Source organism: Polypterus senegalus, chromosome 2 (assembly GCF_016835505.1).
Source record: "Polypterus senegalus isolate Bchr_013 chromosome 2, ASM1683550v1, whole genome shotgun sequence".
Taxonomy (NCBI): Eukaryota; Metazoa; Chordata; class Cladistia; order Polypteriformes; family Polypteridae; genus Polypterus; species Polypterus senegalus.
This window is the reverse complement of record NC_053155.1, coordinates 263729109-263748796: the sequence shown is the minus strand read 5'-3', so window position 1 is coordinate 263748796 and position 19688 is coordinate 263729109. Positions and strand designations below refer to the sequence as shown.

Genomic DNA, 19688 nt, shown 5'->3' with positions numbered 1-19688 from the left:
TACATTTATTTTATAGGAATTGTTAGGGGTGCCAATAGTTGTGGCACACATGATTTCATGTAAAAAATGTATTTCTTAATGTGGGATTTTTTTCCCAATCAATAAATGTACTTCAATTAAAGGTTGGATTTTTCTCATTTTTGTGTTGTGAGCCTATATTATTTGGAGGAAAAAAAATTTTTTATTACAAGCCTAAGAACACATCTTAACCAGGGGTGCCAATAATTGTGGAGGGCACTGTATATATAATATAAAATATGCACACACACTGTATACTGCCACTGTATACCACTAAGTAGGTGTAAATGTATAATAAATTTAATATACTGAAAGGGTACTGAGTGCATTGTAATACTTATACACATTTACTGCTTAAATATATAACAATCTCTTTAGTCCTCAGCAAGTCCAAAATTAGGTCAATCTGATCACAGTGTAAAACATCATGTTACAGATTTAACTTCCTCTGCCATTATTAGTTTAACTTTTTCTGTGTTAAAAAGTGAGAACACCCCTTTAATCATTTGCTTGTAGAACACCTTTAGTGCAGTAAATTAGGGTAATAGTTTTCTGTACAAATTTATCAACCTTTTACATAATACTGAAGGAATTGTGGCCCATACTTTTCGTACAACCATCGTATTGATGGTTGTGGCACTTTATGCACATCTTTCTTTAAGGTCTCACTATACCATCTTAATGTGGTTGAAGTTTGGATTTTGACACTCCAAAATCTTGATTGTTTTCTTTTTCAGTCACTTAGATTTTAATTGTACTGTACATCGAAAAATATACATCTATATGGCATAGCTTGTGCACATTGGCTTATTTATTGTTGAATCAACAATAACAAAGTAGTCTTTTGTGCATTTGTCACCTGGTGTTAGGTTTATCCAGTTTTAGGACTTGGTATTTTAGCTGATTTTTAGCTTTTAGCCCTTATATAAAATGAAAAAAAAACAGCAGGAATGGAGAGACTGCATTGTCTTTGAAGTCATAGCTGGAATGCCAGGAAAATATACAGTTGTTGTTCTTGATGAATATGACAGATCAAAAGTGCTTAATTATTTTTTGATGAGTTAAAAATAAAAATGTAAGAATGAGATAAAATATGGTATGAGGGTTCAGCTTATAATTCTGTGAAGATGTCCATGTTTCAATGTATGTCCAACAAAGTTCTTTTTATTAATTTTTTATCCATTTATTCTGCAACAAAATTCACAAATTAGCCTGCTCAATTGGTGGTGAAAAATCTTTTTTGTATGCTTGTTACATGTTTTGAGAATGTGTAAACTGATAGATGTCTAAAGCAAAAGAGATAAAAAGGATTTGAAGCTGGTTATGGCGCATTAACCAACCCCAGATGTTCACTCCTTAATGAAATACAAGGGGTCAAACAGTCCATTTTACAAAACTTTTAGACTATTTCAAGATCAGTGATTATGCATATGATGTTTTTTTATCCTTTAACAGGGATCTAGCCTTCTATGGAGGGTGAAAAATGACAAATTCTATTACAATTCAGAATATTTAGACTTAAATCATTTAAAAAGAGCCATACGTTTTAGTATTTCAAATATATGATGCACTTATTCTTGGTTATTATGTACTACGTCTTGAGTTAAATTATTACATTTATTATGAACACCCCTTATTAGGATGGCTTACGCTAATTCAGACTTTTTATTCTTTGAATTTTATGAAGACCTACTTTGAAATGTGTGCATTGATGAGTGCTGTGAAGTGAAAAGCCCAATACCAGGGGTTTATATGGTAGGAAAGGATTTTGAAATTGGCCCTAAACTTAAAAGACTAATTCCTTTAGAGCAGCAATTATAATGTACTTCATAGACTTAGTGATGATTCTGCCTGCCAGTAAAGAATTGCAGTAGTCAATTTGACCTGAAGTAAATGCTCAAATGAACTTTTCTGCATCCTAAAAAATGAGAAAATTTCTTCATTTTCTTACAGTTCTTAGCTGGGAAAAATGGCTTTGAATACTATTGTAATGTGACTACAACCTGGCAGTCAAGTGTTGAAGACAACACCTGAATTTCAAATTCAAATTTAGCAAAGTGATATTAAAAACCATAGAGCCAAAAGTAAATATATCTATTATTTGCCCAATTTCCACCTAATAATTGAATTGTTTTTTAACAAATATCTCCTATCCAATGTTTTAACTCAGTGATGTAATTAAAGATACTGTTGAAATATCACTAGGATTTATTAATAAGTAATGTTGTCAGTTGTCAAATTGTTAACAAAAGTAAACATTAAGTATTTTATCCAAATGGTAACATCAAGGTATGTCATTTTTGGCTTATTTGTATTTGGATTTTTGAATTTTTAAACATTTTTACTCAAGAAAGTATGTGTCAGCAACATTAATCACACAAACAATTGCAAAATGCCACTTAGTATACTTTCACTTTCACAATTGCACATACACTTACTTAGCAACAGCTGTTAAACCCATAAATAAATGAATAAACTCATTAAAGTTCAAGGCATAATTGAAAATAAACACACTTAACCTATAAATGAAAGTATAACTTGCAGCTTAAAGCATCTGAATTAACCAAACTAAAAGTCCTTACTTTTAAATTCCTTTAGCCAGTGCAATTTGTTCTAACTTGGAGCTGTGCTCATTTGGTTTATTTCCATTTCTGGCACATATCTCCTTTGAAGCAGAGTATTGTTAGGCACTTAGTGAAAAGCTCACTGAGTAACCCTCAATTGTCTGTGAAGCATATATTTGCTTAAAACTCCTCAGACAGTCCACTTTATATGTAGAGAAAATCTGTATCTTATACCTTTTCAGTAATTGGCACATTGCACAGAAGAAATGGATCCTTATTTCAGGCACAGTGTAGATATGCTTCAAAAAAGCTGTTTCCCACTGCTGTTTATCCTGAATTTAACAGTTAAGTCTGCATTTCTTAATTTTTTGGATGTTGTTTTGAGTACTTGATTCAAGTTGCTTCAACATTTTCCTACATTATTCCCATGCTTTTACTAAAGTAAAGGTGTTTTTGCAAAACATATTATCTGGATGATATAAAGACATTATTATTTAACATTTTTTATCTGTTGAAAATTTTACACTGTAGTAATCTAGCCTAAACCTCCAAATTCTACACATTTACATATTTATAGCCATAAACATCTCTCTCTCTCTCTCTCTCTCTCTCTATATATATATATATATATATATATATATATATATATATATATATATATATATATATATATATATATAAAATCCAACTTCTGTCTGTCTGCTTTTCATGAGAGAACTACATAATGGATTTAGATCAGGCTTTTTTCTATAATTTGGTTGCACATTCCGGTTGATTTTGCGACTTCTCTCATTGCGCTAAGTATCATAGTTCACTTGCAGGAGCGATTTATTCACGCAAATCCGAGACAGAGGCTGTGGGCAGAGGGGAGGGGAAAGCGTGATGTTAAGAGTGGGGAGCCGGGTGGGGCCCTCCTTACTCATGCGCCAGCCGTCATTTGTATTGCTCTACATCTGGCCATGTTTTGGAGCAGACCTTGCTTCCGCTTAGCTAGCAATACCTATTTGTTTATTGATTTTTAAAGTTTGTCCTGTTTCACTACTACGCGGGTGAAGCCATTGGGGATGGCTAGTACAGTATACAGTACAGGCCAAACATTTGGACACACCTCCTCATTCAATGTGTTCAAACAAAAAAAGGTGAAATAACTGAAAACATGTTTTATATTCTAGTTTCTTCAAAATAGCCACCCTTTGCTCTGATTACTGCTTTGCACACTCTTGGCATTCTCTCAATGAGCTTCAACAGGTAGTCACCTGAAATGGTTTTATTTCACCTTTTTTTGTTAAGTACATAACTCCACATGTGTTCATTCATAGTTTTGATGCCTTCAGTGAGAATCTACCAATGTAAATGGTCATGAAAATAAAGAAAACACATTGAATGAGGAGGTGTGTCCAAACTTTTGGCCTGTACTGTATATGAGTAGATATAGTCTATATGTTTATGTGTAAGTTATTAAGTGTAAGGGCCTTAACACTCAATACTGAGGAACAATCTGTCTGACTTCAAATTTTAACGATGTAGTACCTAAACAATTTGATAAATATGAACTAAACAAATCAAATTTGATTTGATAAAGTTAAGAACAGTGCCTGAGAGCCCATCATAGTTATTGACTTTGCAACAGAATGGAATGGTATGGTCAGAGTCTCAAAAGCTGTGCTTAAATCTAATAGGATAAGTAAGTGTAGTATGTCCCCTATTGTAAGATATTATCATGTTGTTGACAAATTAAGTTAATCCTTCATTATTGCTGTGACCAAGGTAAAAGCAGGAGTGAAACATCTGTAATTTGCAGTTTTTAAGTAGAAACTGAAGTTGGAAATTTACTGTTTTCATTGACTTTGTCATGGAAATATTCTGATTGGTATAATATTTAATATTGTAAAATATTAAATATTAAGGCATTGGGAACACTGCCTGTCCACATGGATATTTTCATAATAAAATGAATGGGTACTGTAAGTATGATGATTGAATATTTCATCATTTTTTAAAAGGAGAATCAGTTGGTTTTATTTCAGAAATGAATGGCCAAGTTTTCTCTTCTGATAAATTGCTAAAGCAGTGGCTCCAAGGAGTGATGTTGTTTGTCCAACATAATGCTAAATTTCTGGACAGGCTTTTCAGTGTTCTGTGAGTGCTGTTTATTCTTTCATCTTTTAATTTCATCCGGTTCAGGTCAGATAAAGAGCTTTATTTTTCTTTTTTAGTTGATGTTTAGTAAAACAGTAGCTTATTTTTTCTTCTTTTTATGCTTTGGTTTTTGCTTGCTTGGTTGTCTGCATAATGCTGTCATTCAGTTCGCTCCTTGATTAAATGGGATCAGGGCACATAAGTAACAAGTATGTCACATTTAAATGATGTCTGTAGGAATCTCCACTAAAGTAATAAACATACAAATGGCTAAAATTATAACGGAAAAGTACATGAACAGCCATAGATTCTGAACATTTTAATGGAAGGGCTCAAACAAGTAGTTCATTTTAATGCTGATTTCATATGTAATAGTATTGATTCCTGCTCATCATTTCCATATGTACTTAATATTGAATGGATTTTATAAAATGTCAGTGCTCAAGAATAATTTGAATTATTGTTGCCTATATTGTAAGTAGCCCTTGACATATCTTAGATTTGATCTGTTCTCATTAACTAACTTAAACACCAATTTAACTTTAACAGCTTGGTGTAATCTTTTAAATGAAACATCATAATCTGGTTATATCTTCATTTTGCATAGTGAATAAAATGAATGTTACTAAAGTAACTATACTTAGAAATGATTGTACCTGTTACGGTTGTCATTAAGTATAATTTTTTGCCCTACTCATGTCACACAAAAATATTAAGAAATCAAGATGGCATAAATACATTGGTTCACAGGTACCTCATATAAGTGTTTGTTTAGAGACCATTATGTATGTCTTTTTCCTTCCACACTGAATAGATTGTTGGACATAGTGCCCTTATTTGTAAAGGGTTAGATTACACCATAATAAAAAAGATAGCCTATCTCTATCATTTCATCTGTTCTCTGCCATGCTTATTCAGTTGGAAAGGCATGCAGAGAGCTGGTGTGTACCAGGTTTAAGGACCAGACAAGAGCCAACCCTGAATATGGCACTAGTCCAACACAGTAAAATTAAAAAAGCAAAAAGTTGTATTTATAACAATTTTTAATCTTACAGAGATGGGCTGGCACAATGCCCAGTGTTAATTTTTCAGACAAAAACATGCATGTTAGATTAATTGTCAATTCTAATACTGTCCTGCAAAAGACTGGCATCTTATTCCAGACTCATTTTTGTCTTGTGCCTCATGTTACCAGGACCGACTGTGACTTCTAAGTTTGATTATACAGGATGAGGATGTATGCATGTGTGTATTTTGGGAACATTCAATTTATGTTTGCTTTGTTTTTCTGATTTGTTTTGCAGAGATTCTCCATGCGGTCTGTAAGTGCTCCAAACCTGGTAAGTCTTGCACTTGTTCTGTTTGTTTTATATTCAAGCATGTTAATTGCCGCCTTCACCCTCTAAAAAGCCCAATTCTGTGCTTGAAACATAATAACAACACAATGTGATCAACGCTTTGGTATATGCTCAAGCTCATCTGAACAAACGAGGAAAAAGACATTATACCAGTTACAGTTAGCGTGTTAAATCATGAAGCTAATTTCAACTAGAGCATTGCTGAAAATGCTGGTCTTCCCATCACTCTGACAGATGGTTGCATTTGCATGCTTGTGTTATGTAAGTAGTGATAAATAATTGCATGTGATATATTGCAGAAATTGCCCTGAATAAGCAGGTTAGGAATGTGGATGGATAGATGGATGGTTTTGCAGAAATTGCATTCTATCAAATAGGCAATTTATTGATCAATTTTATAATATTTTGAGGGTGTTCAACTTTGTTAACATGTGTCTTGCCTTTCAATTAATTTCATTACGAGTAATTATTGTAATAAGTAATTCTGGCCTTACCAACAAGAGGGGAAAAATACAAAACTCAAAATAGGTTGTCACTTTCTGTGGAAACTTGAACAAGATTAAATTATTTCTTCTTTTGTGCACATACATACAGAAGGTAGCAAAAAAACAATGTTTATGCTGAAAGCCAACATTAGTAAACAGTTCATTAATAATGAAATGCTCATTGACTAAAATAACTGTGCCCTTTAGTTGGCACTGAGACATCCCATAACTACAGTAAAGAGGTGCCACCAAAAAAGGGGCTCTGCAGGTATTACAGAAGGAGTAAAACAGACATAACAAAATAAAGGAATTCCCAAGCCATTTTGGGACTACCCTTAGAACTCCTTGTTTAACCTGAAGAGTAGCTGTCCCTTTTACTCAGACCATAAACCCTACACTCTTTCTTTCTGAAGACTACTCTTGACTCTCCTCCTATCTCCAGACCATTCCGCACCCATCATCCAGAAATATGTACTGTTTCCAGGATCAGGTTTGCCTTGGATAACTCCTGAGGTGTTTATTCTGGTACTCCCCCTGTTATCCTCTTATGTCTCTGCATACCTGAGTCCCATTATGTATTTAAATAAGTGGGCAGGTGAACATGTAGAGGCCTGATAATAAAGTACAGTAAACCACGCATAAGACAACTTGCCTCCCTGCTGAGGAATAAACCCCCCCAGACTTCCAAGACGTCATCCATTATTTAATACATTGGCATAACTGCCAGGACATGGTAACACTGAAAGTACATCTGGGAAAGGATCTAACATATTCTAATAAAAATGTCTATAATTCTATCACAAAAAATTGGAAATAGATAAATAAATTAATTCAAAATCTGACATACTTCTCAAAGTGGTTTCTTGCATTTAACTGGCTTTACAGTTTTGCAACATTTTATTATAGCCGCAACTGTTCTGTTTCTCCCATTGTGTATTATATACCATTTGTATAAGTGTCAGGGCTAAAAAGAAAAATCATTTGATTATGTCTGAATTTTATCCTAGCCTACTGAAAAAATTAATGATAGTTATTTTACTCTAGTGTTCATTTATGACCAGAGGCTTTCTGATGAATAACTTAGTTAATTGAATGATGTACACTAGAGGGCAGTCAAGAAAAAGAAACAACTAAGCTTGAGGCAAGAGTTCCAAGTCACTCTGGATGATGAACAAAGTTTACGGCATCGAATTAAATACCATTAAAGACAACATAATTAAGATCTTAATGTATCTAGTTTAGTTTAGCAGAGTCCTAGATCATAAACACCTTTTTTTTTTTTTAACCAAAGACATGGATGCTTATAGCACTCAGAATGTGTTAAGATAAAAATCATTAAAGATTTAATTTCTACATCCTAATAAACAGAATAATTTAATGTGTTTACTTTTCATTACAAAATGTTTTGTTTATCCTAAAATACTTCAAGTGTAAAAGTTAAACAACTACTAAGACTTGTACACGAACAGTCTTTTTGCTGTAACTGTATTTTGTGTCTTTTAATGACAATTGCTTTTCTTTCAAACAAAATAATTGCCAAGATTATAACAACCCTTTGACTCACAGCTACTTGCAGTCATTTTCATTGCTATTAGGTCAGTCAGTCATGAATGAGAGGATTCAGAGATAGAGTAAACACTGCAGGAGTATTCTCTCTGTGACTTGCATCAGTTATTATTTTTATTTTGACCTTCTTGATATTGCTGCAGACTTGATGGAGCTACAGTACGCAATGCAATGTAAGAACACTCCTTGAAAGTGATCCCTAAATCACAAGACCACACTTGGTTATACCAGGCCAGTTTAAAGTGCCACTTAGTGCTAGTGCCATTTGCTAAGAAGAAAGATCTTATTTGTTCTCACAGATTTTTTGCATCAGTACTTGTTAGTAAGCTTTCCCAGTGCTTTCTAAAGGAAAGTGGAATAAGGTACAGCAGAAGCCAATCCATTCTACATTAGATGACCCCAGAGATAGTGATTACCTCTACTTATAATTCATCTGTACCAATAATTTGTATTATTTCGTTGAGAAACATGGCGTCTTTATGTACAGAGTTTAGAAACTTAGTCAATATTTTACTTTATGTAGCTTGTTTTGTTACAAGCTGTATTAGAAAAGCACACTTTTAGAGGAAGAGATGCACACACATGAGCATAGGCATACATTGCCCTATATATAACATTTTCTGAATGTAAAATAACTGACCTGCATTCTCATTCAGTCATAAAGTCGGGGAGAGCACTTGCTTCTCTGTCCAAGGCAACAAATGGTATTTGATGTTAATTCAGCATTATCTGGATTTTCAGTATAATCTCACTGTGAATTGACTGTAAGGAGTAATGTTTCTATTTTTATAAATGCTATTGTTTCATAGTTGTATTTAAAATAACCTTGGAAGCTTACATTCACAAAAACAAATAAAAGAAAAATTCATGCTGAAATGCCATATAATGTACATTGCCATAGAAATTGCTTGCCTCATCCTGGTTTCCCCTAATATTACAAAGTTTAGGCACTGAATGTTTTCAAGTCTTCAACTAAAATTAAATATAAGATAAAAGGGGCCTTAACTAGGCCAGTCCAAAATTAGAATTTGCTTCTTTTCAGTCATTCTGAGGTAGACTTGTATTTGTGTTTTAGATCATTGTCATGCTGCGTAACCAAACTATACTTCAGTTTTAAATCACAGATGGATGACTAAACATTCTACTTAAAAATTTCTGATACAGAGCATAATTCATAGCAAGTCAAACAGGTCCTTATGCTGCTAAACATACTTAAATATACACACTATCACCTTCATGTTTGACTGTTGGAAAGTTATGCTTACTATGAAATACTGTGTTTATTTTATAATTGAAATAATGGGACCCAAGCTGTCCAAAAAGTTTGACTGTTGTCTCATCTGTCCATAATCTGTTCTCACAAAGGTTGGGGATAACTGTGTTTCTAAGCGTTCTTAGTTAGCAGTGGTTTCTGCCTTCTACTGCTACTTTTCAATGAAGTCTATTTTCCCCAATTCTGCAATTCTTTAAACTTTTTTAGGATCATTTGTGAATGTCATACTGCACCTTTGGAGTAATTCTGGCAGGCTGGCTAAACCTGGGAAGATTTTCTATTGTTCCAAGTGGTTTTTTTTTTTCAATTTTAAAATTAAGACTCTTATTGTGGTTCAGTCCTTTTCAAACTGATAGGTATAAATAATTTTAGTTTTTGATCTCTTCAGAAATCTCCTTTGATTGTGACATTGTGTGCTTGTTGAATCATTGTGCTGGCATCTTGACTGTTTATACTGAGCAGGATTGGCTGTAATCAAGGCTGGCTGTGTTCATTTAACAGACCCTAATTATTCCTTTTTAATTGGATTGATTTAAAAAGGTGGAAATTTAGTTTTTAGCACAGTGTCAATTTGTGTTGGGTAACCTTGTTCATTAGATCAATAGAATAAGTTAAAAGTGTATTAATTGCTCACTCATTCGCATTTTTGTCTAATGTTAGTTTATGGATTAAAATCTCAGAATCTTCTGCCTATAAAATTTACAATAACTGAGGAAATTGTGAATGGGGAAATATTTTGTCACTGTAAATGTGTATTGATGTGCACAATTAGCATTTACCTCTCCAAACTTTGTGCTGCAGTTTGCTAGTACAAAATCAAACTTAGTTTGTGCATCTAGTCAATATATATATAGATGACTAGCACTGTTAAAAATATTAATAAACTTACTGTAAATGCAGCCAGTAACATATAGTATGATACAATAAATTATAGCATTATACTATTTATAACATACTTTCCTTTAAATATAAATTCTTCTGTGTGCACTAAAATGCTCTTTTCTCTTTTCTAATAACTTTTTATCTACTGTAGTCGTAGCCCTTGCTTAGATCATGTTTTGATTCTATATATACATTTTACAGTAATTGATCAACTTAATAATACAAACACTATCTTTTTGATGGTTAACACCATCCAGAAGAGTTTGTCAAGTATATAGTAAAATACTTGTATAATTGAAGCACCTGCTCATGGTCTCAATGAGAAATACAGGCAGATGTTGAACTGGCCACCTTGTAGTTTAAAGTCAATAGACCATGCTGAGCTAGACTGTTGTTTTACCATTAGGGTTAGCACCTTGTATCATCATATATTTTAGATCAACATGTTGTAATCCTCTTGTTATTTAATTGGCATACATGTTCATAACACACAATTGGCATGTGATAGTTATGAAGATCACATACTGATAGATGTGCAACGTCACTTATGCTGGATCAATTTGGAGTAGACAGTCAGCATTCAAGTTTGCAGTTGGATTAAAGAAGTAAAACTAAGCTAATCAAACTTGGGCAGAATCTGAATGCTGCTTCTATTAGTCAATCAAACCTGTTTCTTTTGGAATGGTCACAACAGGGACTTGTACTTATTGATATCTACTGTATCATTATATATCTATATCTATCATTATATCTACAGCAATGGTTTTACTTTGTATATTAAAAGCCCATTCTTTAGATTAGGAAATAATATATAAAAACATTAAATCTCCTGCTAGTTACCAGTTCAGAATTGCATTATTTTAAAGATGTTTCTGATAAAATAGCTATACTGTGTATGTTAATAAACCATACAAGAAAGACTATAAACTTCCATTTCACACTGCAGTGTGCTACTTAATATTTATTGATTAATGGCTAAAATGTTCTTGTTCATTTATGCTTTTGCTTTATTAATTAGTGTGGTTATTCTTGTGTATTGAGTAGCCTTGTTTTTTGCCCAATGCTTGCCAAAATCAGACATGATTGGTTTCAAATACATGTGTTCGGCTTTCATTGATATTAGACCTATTTCATCCCACATTGTTTGAGTTTATGTTGACAGGGAAAGGGTTGTCTGAATATGCTGTGTACATTGAAATAGTAATTGCATTTATCAGAATTTCTAGAATTAAATAAATTATTATTATTGTTACTGTCGGTAACCTAATTAATCAGTGGTTACCAGTGCTCCATCACTGCTTCATTTTTTCCGCATTCAAAATCTCTGATCAGGCACTTTTTCTCTGGAGTTTTCACTTTCTTCCAGCAATCTCAGAGATGAATGTATGGGCTGATTGGCAAGTTTGGCTCTAAGCATTAATGTTCATTATAATGCAATTGCATCAAAAGCAGTGTTGTATCCTGCAATGAACATTGTACTTTAATATGTGTGGGTTCAGAGATTGCATAATCTGGACTCCTTTAAGTTAGGGAAAAGTATTATTGTTAACAGCATAACATAAAGTAGACGTAATCTCCAAAAAAGAGACTTTTTTTTAAACATGTGTCATTATCTCAACATATATAATGTACTGTATAAAAATACTTAAAATGGACATAAACCACTTGAAATACATTTTTTTTTTTACAAAAGCAGTTATTTGAAGGCACATGTAACTTTTAAGTGTATTACAATACAGTATAATAGTGATTTGATGTAACAGGTTTTTAGTTTGTGCTTCTATCATTATTTGAGCTTTTGATTTTACTATACAGTGTTCAACTTGTTGCACACAAGCAAACAGTAAAACCAAAATGGATTGATAGGCCAAACTGCAACTTTAAATGGTTGTCTTGTTGCTCACATCTTATGAACTATTTCATGACTTCTTTTAATATATCTCTAAGGCTTTGCAGCGAAAAATGTACTTTGAGTTGGTTACACAACAAGTGTTTCACATCTGGTTTACAGTTTACATCTGGTGCAGGCAACTGGCAATTACATATCTGTTATGTTATTATGTAACTAATACAGGTACTGGTAATGTCAACTTTTTGAATTGCCTCCTCTGGGAATTTGAAGTATTTGCAGCTAAGCAGAGACATGCTTTTTACAGCCAGAACATTTGAATATGTGCAAATTTTTACTTTGACTTTTTATGTCCAAATACGAATCCACTTGTAAAAAACTCCTAAACAAATCTGTTCACCAATGCCTGATAGTTATGATTGTTTACTAATTGTAATTAAAAATGTTAAGAACTATTATACAAGTGCACTAACACTATTAATGTTGACAAATGAAATCACTTAGGTATAATCTTTCAAGACTGTACTAGTCAAACCAACGTAGTCTCTGAAGTACATGATAAATCTTTCCCACACATCAAGCTCCGGCTTGTATTCAAGTAGTTTGTGTAGTCCACAGATACAGGAATCCACAGCAGTATTGACGTCTGCTTTGCAGCATCTGGAATTTTTGTTATGGCTCTTTAGGCTAGGGAGGCTAGGGATCTGTGCTGGCAATCTGAAGGTTGCCGGTTTGAATCCTATAAATGCCGAAAGTGATTCCAATCTGTTGGGCCCTTGAGCAAGGCCCTTAATTTGCAATTGCTCCATCCTGAGTATGACATTAAACTTCATCCAGCCCTTCAAGCAGATCCTCCAACTTGAGGAAGAACTTAGGGGTTGGTGGCAGGATTGGCACTCTAGCCACTGTAAAAAAAACCTCACACTGTTCCATTCCATTCGAACCTGTGCAAAATGGTTGTGTGTGAGTGGAGGATTCCTGAAGACTGGGAATGGTGGTGTGTTCATTCCAGTGTATAAAGAAAAGGGTGATCCACAGGAGTGTGGGTCATATCAAACAATCACACTTTTGCAGACTGTAATAAAGATGGTGGACAGGGTTCAAGAGAAAAGAATCGGGGATTAAGTCAAAAAGTGAAGTGAGGCTGAAGGAGACAATATTGAAATGGGAAGCTAATTTGGAATGAAAAGGCTCCACGGTAAATACAGCAAACACCAACGTGATGGTTGGAAGCAAAGGGGCTGGAAGCATGTAAGAGGTAGGTGATGGGATCAAATATATGGTTTGTCAGTCATTGGTGACTTAAAGGTATAGCTGTATAAATGGTGCAGGTGACTGGTGGAACTTTTATGGTGGAAATTGCGTAAGAGGGTGCAGAATGCTAAAGTAGTAGGTGTAAATTTAGATATTAACTGCCAAGTTGTTTAGGGGAAAGAAGGGAAAGTCCAACTACTTAGATTACCATATCAGTTTGTTCCTTTTTTTTACATTTTTTGAAACACCACCTGATTACCTGTGTTTCTCCAGATTTACTACATGAAGTCTGATAATTTGTCACACATTCCCTTTAATCAATGGCCAAAAAAAGGCATCTTGAAACTACAGAATCCTCTTACCATCAAAATGACAAAACATCCATGAACTCCCTCATATTGCAAACTGTAGTTCTAATACTCTAATTTCCATACATTTGTATACTTCTTGTATTTTCTTCCTCATGTTTGACATTAGATTGGCCAGCTCATAATAGGAATGTCATAACTTGCTTTTGTCCCAGCTGTGGTATATGTTTTCCTGTTATTTCTGATTACTTGTAGGTATGAGAGATTTGTGTAGGGGCTATTTGGACAGCGGTGTGCCTGCTTTTTACCACTAATTCTAGAGATTTTATATACTGCTCAAAAGAATTAAAGGAACACTTTTTAATCAGAGTATAGCATAAAGTCAATGAAACTTATGGGATATTAATCTGGTCAGTTAAGTAGCAGAGGGGGTTGTTAATCAGTTTCAGCTGCTGTGGTGTTAATGAAATTAACAACAGATGCACTAGAGGGGCAAGAATGAGATGACCCCAAAACAGGAATGGTTTAACAGGTGGAGGCCACTGACATTTTTCCCTCCTCATCTTTTCTGACTGTTTCTTCACTAGTTTTGCATTTGGCTACAGTCAGTGTCACTACTGGTAGCATGAGGCGATACCTGGACCCTACAGAGGTTGCACAGGTAGTCCAACTTCTCCAGGATGGTACATCAATACGTGTCATTGCCAGAAGGTTTGCTGTGTCTCCCTGCATAGTCTCAAGGGCATGGAGGAGATTCTAGGAGACAAGCAGTTACTCTAGGAGAGCTGGAGAGGGCCATAGAAGGTCCATAACCCATCAGCAGGACCAGTATCTGCTCCTTTGGGCAAGGAGGAACAGGAGGAGCACTGCCAGAGCCCTACAAAATGACCTCCAGCAGGCCACTGGTGTGAATGTCTCTGACCAAACAACCAGAAAGACTTCATGAGGGTGATCCAAGGGCCCCATGTCCTCTAATGGGCCCTGAGCTCACTGCCCAGCAGCATGCAGCTTGATTGGCATTAAGCCATAGAATACCAGAATTGGCAGATGCACCACTGGTGCCCTGTGCTTTACAGATGAGAGCAGGTTCACCCTGAGCACGTGACAGAAGTGAAAGGGTCTGGAGAAGCCATGGAGAACATTATGCTGCCTGTAACATCATTCAGCATGAGCAGTTTGGTGGTGGGTTAATGATTGTCTGGAGAGGCATATCCATGGAGGTCACACAGACCGCTACAGGCTTGACAAAGGCACCTTGGCTGCCATTAGGTATCAGGATGAAATCCTTGGACCCATTGTCAGACCCTATGCTGGTACAGTGGCTCCTGGTGCACGACAATTCCTGGCCTCATGTGGTGAGAGTATGCAGGCAGTTCCTGGAGGATGAAGGAATTGATACCATTGACTGGCCACCACACTTTCCTGACCTAAATCCAATAGAACACCTCTGGGACATTATGTTTTGGTCCATCCAATGCCACCAGGTTGCACCTCAGACTGTCCAGGAGCTCAGTGATGCCCTGGTCCAGATCTGGGAGGAGATCCCCCACAACACCATCTGTCATCTCATTAGAAGCATGCACCGATGTTGTCAGGCATGTATACAAGAACACAGGGGCCATACAAAGTGCTGCGTACAATTTTGAGTTGCTGCAATGAAATTTTGGCAAAATGGACTAGCCTGCCACATAATTTTTTCACTCTGATTTTTGGGGCGTCTTTGAATTCAGGGCTCTGTAGGTTGATCATTTTCATTTCCATCAAACGATGTGGCATCCTTTCGCTCCTAACACATTACCCAGTCTATATCAGTATAGATATTCAGGAGGATTTCTTTTTCCCATTGAGATTTGATGTGTTTTCAAAGTGTTCCTTTATTTTTTTTTTGAGCAGTTTATAAGGTTGAATGCTTTTGTGGTGTCTGCCTCCTTTAATCATTTTGCAAGACATGTGTTACAATGCTGACACCATTTTAACCTCCTATCACAGAAGTATGACTTGAAGACAAGGTCAGATAACAAGGATAGCAACTTTCTAAGCTTGCTATTTGCTCATTTAGTACTAGTTGCAGCTTCTTAAGCTGAAAATGCATCACCTTAAGACACAGAATAGAATTGTTCTGGAAAGATGGATTGCATGACATTTTTTTTGTTTTTCAACAAATACTTCTTTTCTCTTGAATGCACATGAGTGTGTGGGCAGTACGTGGTTTCTTTGAAAACTATTTTGTGCACTACGCCCTACAATATATTCTTGTTTTTTTGTTTTTAATTCTTATACATAATAAGGATCTGTTATTTAAAACCAAATGCTGCTATGTAATCAATATGGTTATATGGAGTCTTTATTAAAAGGAGCTGTATACTTGACTCCTGTTTGCCATCTGATCTGTTCTGGATAAAAATCAAGTGTTTGTATGAAAATAGTTTAATTCAGTAGGAGACTTAATGTTATATCGGTGTTTCTACTACATGCAAACACAATCATATGTGCAACTTGCCTATTGGAGTTTGTTTTGTTTTTTTTAAGCTTTCCCAGACAGCCTCTTTGGAATTTAAGCTCAACACAGATTTGTCGAACCTGTTAATCTGATTAGCCCTTGTACAGCAGTAGGCCAAAAGGGAGAGAAGGAAAGATGCAGCTGTTAGTGCACTAACTCATGTGCCTACTTCAATTCAGATGAGAGTTGGAGCCAGCATGTCATATTGCCGTGAGATTTTTTTGGTCTTGTCATTTCTCAATTTTCCTGACTACACTTGGTCAGGTTTGTTAATTCTTAATGTGGCACTCAGCTCCGCATTCTGAACCTGACATCATGCTACAAGTTACATTCAACGTCTTGACGGAGACACTTACCTTTAGTTTGGCCACTTATCCGACCATAACATGGGTGGTGAGTTATCATTATATGGTTACACGCATATATTTTAAATTTTTTAAATTAATGTTATATACTAGTTTTTAATTTAAAATCTTTTGCTGTAAGCAATAAATATAAACTAAGACTTCAATCCATGCGTGTCACCTTGAACCTCAAAATCTTGTCTGCTCTCTCTCTCTTTCATTTATATATATATATATATATATATATATATATATATATATATATATATATATATATATATATATATATATATAATATTGCTGTTATACCTGTATATAAGGTTGCTGTAAAGTACTGTTCTTGTCTAACACCTTGCCTTGGGATGATTGTATACCACCTTCTTTTACCCAACTGTTTTTACATTTAAATATGAAAAGCTATTAGTAGTATAAATCACCAATATGTACTTATTAAACGGTCAAGCTTTTAAATAATCTATTGTAAATGTCAACTCACATTAAGTTTAAGTGTTACTTTCCTTCATCAGTTTTTGAACTCCATTAATCCAATTCAGCGTCGCAAAGGCCAAGCCCATCTTGATAACACTGATTTTAAGAAAAGGATCATGAATGATCCAGTGGTCTAGAAATCTCAGGACAAACTTCAGGATTGTTGAAAAGTGATTGTTTAAATTATTTTGCTAATGAAAAATAAGTGTGCTCAAGCAGTTGTACTTCTGTTACCTTCATTAAAAGAAATCCTACTTTTATGCTTTTTGTTGCTGATCTGCTTTCTAATATAACATGTTAAAAAATGTGTACAGTGAACAGCAGGAATGTAGGAGGCATAAGGTATGCTAGACACAATCACCTCACCGATTGTAATTAAGAGTGACATTCCTAAAGGCAGCATATGCAGAAATCTTGTAATCCTCCAAGCTCTGTAGTGGAACATTTTATAAGCATGGGGAATAGAATAGCAAGATACATCTAAGATATATATGCATATCTACATATATATTTTCATATTTATGATACTGAATGCTTTTGAGTGTCTTGTATTGTACCCTGAGAATACATAGGATGGCATTTCTGTTAGTTTTCCTCATGCAAATGTGACTTTGCCCATATATCTTCCATATATTGATCTCTTTTAATGGAAATACTGTTTAAGTTCTAAATCATTCTAATCTTTCTGTATTAATGCTTTTGATTGCAGGTGACTAGGCATGGTTGTGATTGAAAGCTAGAAAACTTTTAGATACAAAAAAATCTGGGGTTTACTGTTTTTTGAAAAACTTTAAAGTTTATTTTTTATATCTCTGTCTGAATAATAAAGCTGTGATTTTCTTAAACTGGAGAACTGTGTTCTCCTGTCCAAAAAACACAAACCATCTTTCTTCTTTGAAAGTTTAAGGTTACATTGTGATGTATTTAATAAGATAAAACTTTAGAGGTTAATTGTAAGTTTGTAACTAATGTTTCAAGAGTATAAAGCAGTTTAGGAAATACCTTACTGTAAATTGATAAGTAAATGCAAAGCATTTGTTTAGTCAAAATCTTTCATTCACTTGGTTATATTAAAGCCCACTGCTTGCCTTCATAAATCAGCTCCTTTCCAGGCTTGGTTCAGTGAGAGATTTATTTTTTAATGCAGTGATGCATACAGCCTGGTGAAACTGGAAATCCTTCTTGAATGTACTATAAAATATGTTCAGTTTACTCATATAACATTTCTACAGAAGTGGTGTTCAACCAATTGTAATTTATTATTTTCTTTCAAAAACACAGTCTTGCAAAAATATTGGGTCAACCTTAAGAATCCAGGTCAGTATCGGAACGGCTTTGGCTCCCACTGTGTAGTTTGGTCTTTGAAATCTAAGACTTAGAAAGCATGAACAAAATAAATAGGCAATGCAAACTAACAAAAATGTGCTCCAACCAGTTTAGTAGACTTCAAAAATGGCTTATTTCTTAACCAGCAGGTGTGTGGCTTAATATGTTATTGCAGTTTTAATTCCTCTCACTAACAATAATGACAAAGAGGACAATTTAAAATGTGCAGAAATACAGCATTATTATCAGGTTTAATTCTTTTAGAATCAGCAGCATTTTTAAAGTTGCCTTGATAATTAATATAGTTGCCAAGATTTGGGATTATTGGCTCCTTTAGACACATAACATTAAATCTAATATTGTCCTATGTTAGATGAGTGTATTTGCAGTATTTAACTACTTTTAATAGATTAGTTATATTCTTTTTCCTTTGAAAATGTATGATAAAACATATATCATCAAAGTAGTATAGGTACCCACCTTGACCCATCCTGACTTTGAATAAATGGTAATTCTTTTGACATGGAATACTAATATTATTTGCTTAATATATGTTAGGATTGGTACTTGTCTTAGAGGAGCTCTCTTTTAATCACATTACATTCAAGTTTTGACATGAACAGGGCCTTCATTCCAATATAATTTTACAATTACTGTTGATGTTATGTTTACAAAATTTTGAATTTTTGAATCAACAAAAATTGTCATAAGCACTTCTCTTAACTCCACTGCTTGGAAATGTTTGTGCAGTTCTCTATAAAGAAATACTTTTCGTCATTTGTGCTAAACGAGTATGCCAAAACTAAACACAGTATCTTGATGAGACACAAGTACACTTGTACAACTTAACCATACCCTTCCTTGACCTTACTCCAAGTCAAGTCAAGTTGGGGAGCATGCACTGGTACAGTGCGTTGCCACACCCACCACATGACAAAACAGCTCGGATCTCAGTTGGCAACCCCTCAGGCAGACACGCGGTCCAGTCCCACCCTCCAGAAATGACCCTTTATCTGCCGCAGCCAGGTGTTACGTGGGCAACCCCTTGGCTTGGTCTAGCCACTTGGGTCCCCAAAGGTCAGCTCAAGCAGAAGGAAACACTGTATCATGAAGAATCTTCTTAAGCATTTTAGGACTTAACAGTTATTTTTAATAATTTATATTTTGTGTCTAATCACCCATTGATTAATCATATTTAATGTGGTTATGTGCTATATGTAATATTTTTATACTGTATTCTGTTCATCACATCTCTCCCTAGCTCTGAATTTTGTGTAGGTTAGTCTGTTCTCATTTTATGATCTCATAGGGTCTGGTGTTGTCAACTGCAAAT

General features: G+C 34.7%; 1 protein-coding gene across 2 annotated transcripts in view; it reads left to right on the top strand.

Annotated features, from left to right (window-relative positions):
• Positions 1–19688, top strand: part of LOC120523823 (spermatogenesis-associated protein 13-like) — a 208400-nt gene that overhangs the window by 32640 nt on the left and 156072 nt on the right. For both annotated transcript variants that reach the window (XM_039745459.1, XM_039745456.1), the window contains exon 2: positions 6026–6061. In XM_039745459.1, the coding sequence (XP_039601393.1) occupies positions 6026–6061 (36 nt within the window). The remainder of the gene's footprint in view (positions 1–6025; positions 6062–19688) is intronic.